The sequence below is a fragment of the Pterocles gutturalis genome, unplaced genomic scaffold, assembly GCF_000699245.1.
Source record: "Pterocles gutturalis isolate BGI_N339 unplaced genomic scaffold, ASM69924v1 scaffold16137, whole genome shotgun sequence".
Classification (NCBI taxonomy): domain Eukaryota; kingdom Metazoa; phylum Chordata; class Aves; order Pterocliformes; family Pteroclidae; genus Pterocles; species Pterocles gutturalis.
The window spans coordinates 1963-2556 of record NW_010115663.1 but is presented as its reverse complement, the minus strand read 5'-3'; the positions used below and the strand labels follow the sequence as shown (position 1 = coordinate 2556).

The 594-nt window shown below is 60.4% G+C and overlaps 1 protein-coding gene across 1 annotated transcript in view; it reads right to left on the bottom strand.

Annotated features, from left to right (window-relative positions):
- The window catches only part of LOC104463081 (regulator of G-protein signaling 19-like), a gene marked incomplete at both ends in the record, with an annotated part of 1116 nt that overhangs the window by 264 nt on the left and 258 nt on the right, over positions 1 to 594 (bottom strand). The window contains one exon of the mRNA XM_010075271.1: positions 6 to 12. Coding sequence (XP_010073573.1) covers positions 6 to 12 — 7 coding nt within the window. The remainder of the gene's footprint in view (positions 1 to 5; positions 13 to 594) is intronic.

Below are 594 nucleotides of genomic sequence, written 5' to 3'. Positions count from 1 at the left end.
GTTACGGCCAGCCTAGGGGGACCGGTACCCAAACGCATCCCCCGTGCTCACACCGAGGTGGTTCTGCTCGGGCTCCAGTTATCACGGAGGCTTTTGGAGGTCACTTGGGGCGTTTGTCCCGGCTCTGCTCAGCCAGGCTAGAGCGTGGGCTGGCTTTCAGATGTATTTCCCAAGCTGAGACATATTTTTTTTGCTTTGCACGAACCCAAAAGGCAGCAAAAGCCCTTCGCCTGCAGAGCTCAGCCTGAGCTGCCCCACGGCCATCAGCCCATCATCCCCGACAGCTGGGGAGGGAAGGGGGGAGGCTGCTCCCCAGCAAATGCTCATTACCCACTAAAGCAGGCAGGAGCAATCATTAGCAGAGGCTAATTAGCACGTCTGACCCTCACCCTGCTGTGCCAGTGCTGCAGAGAGCACCCACAGCTGGGCTGCACACGGGGGGGGTCGTATCCATCACCCAGGGAGGGGGTGCTCAGTGCAGGGCACCCCCAAGGCAGGGTCGCTGCAGGATGGGGCTCTGCCCCTGGATGTGGCCTGAAAGCTGCTGAGGTCCTTGTGTGCCTCAGTTTCCCTTTGCAAGGGGGGCAGAACTGT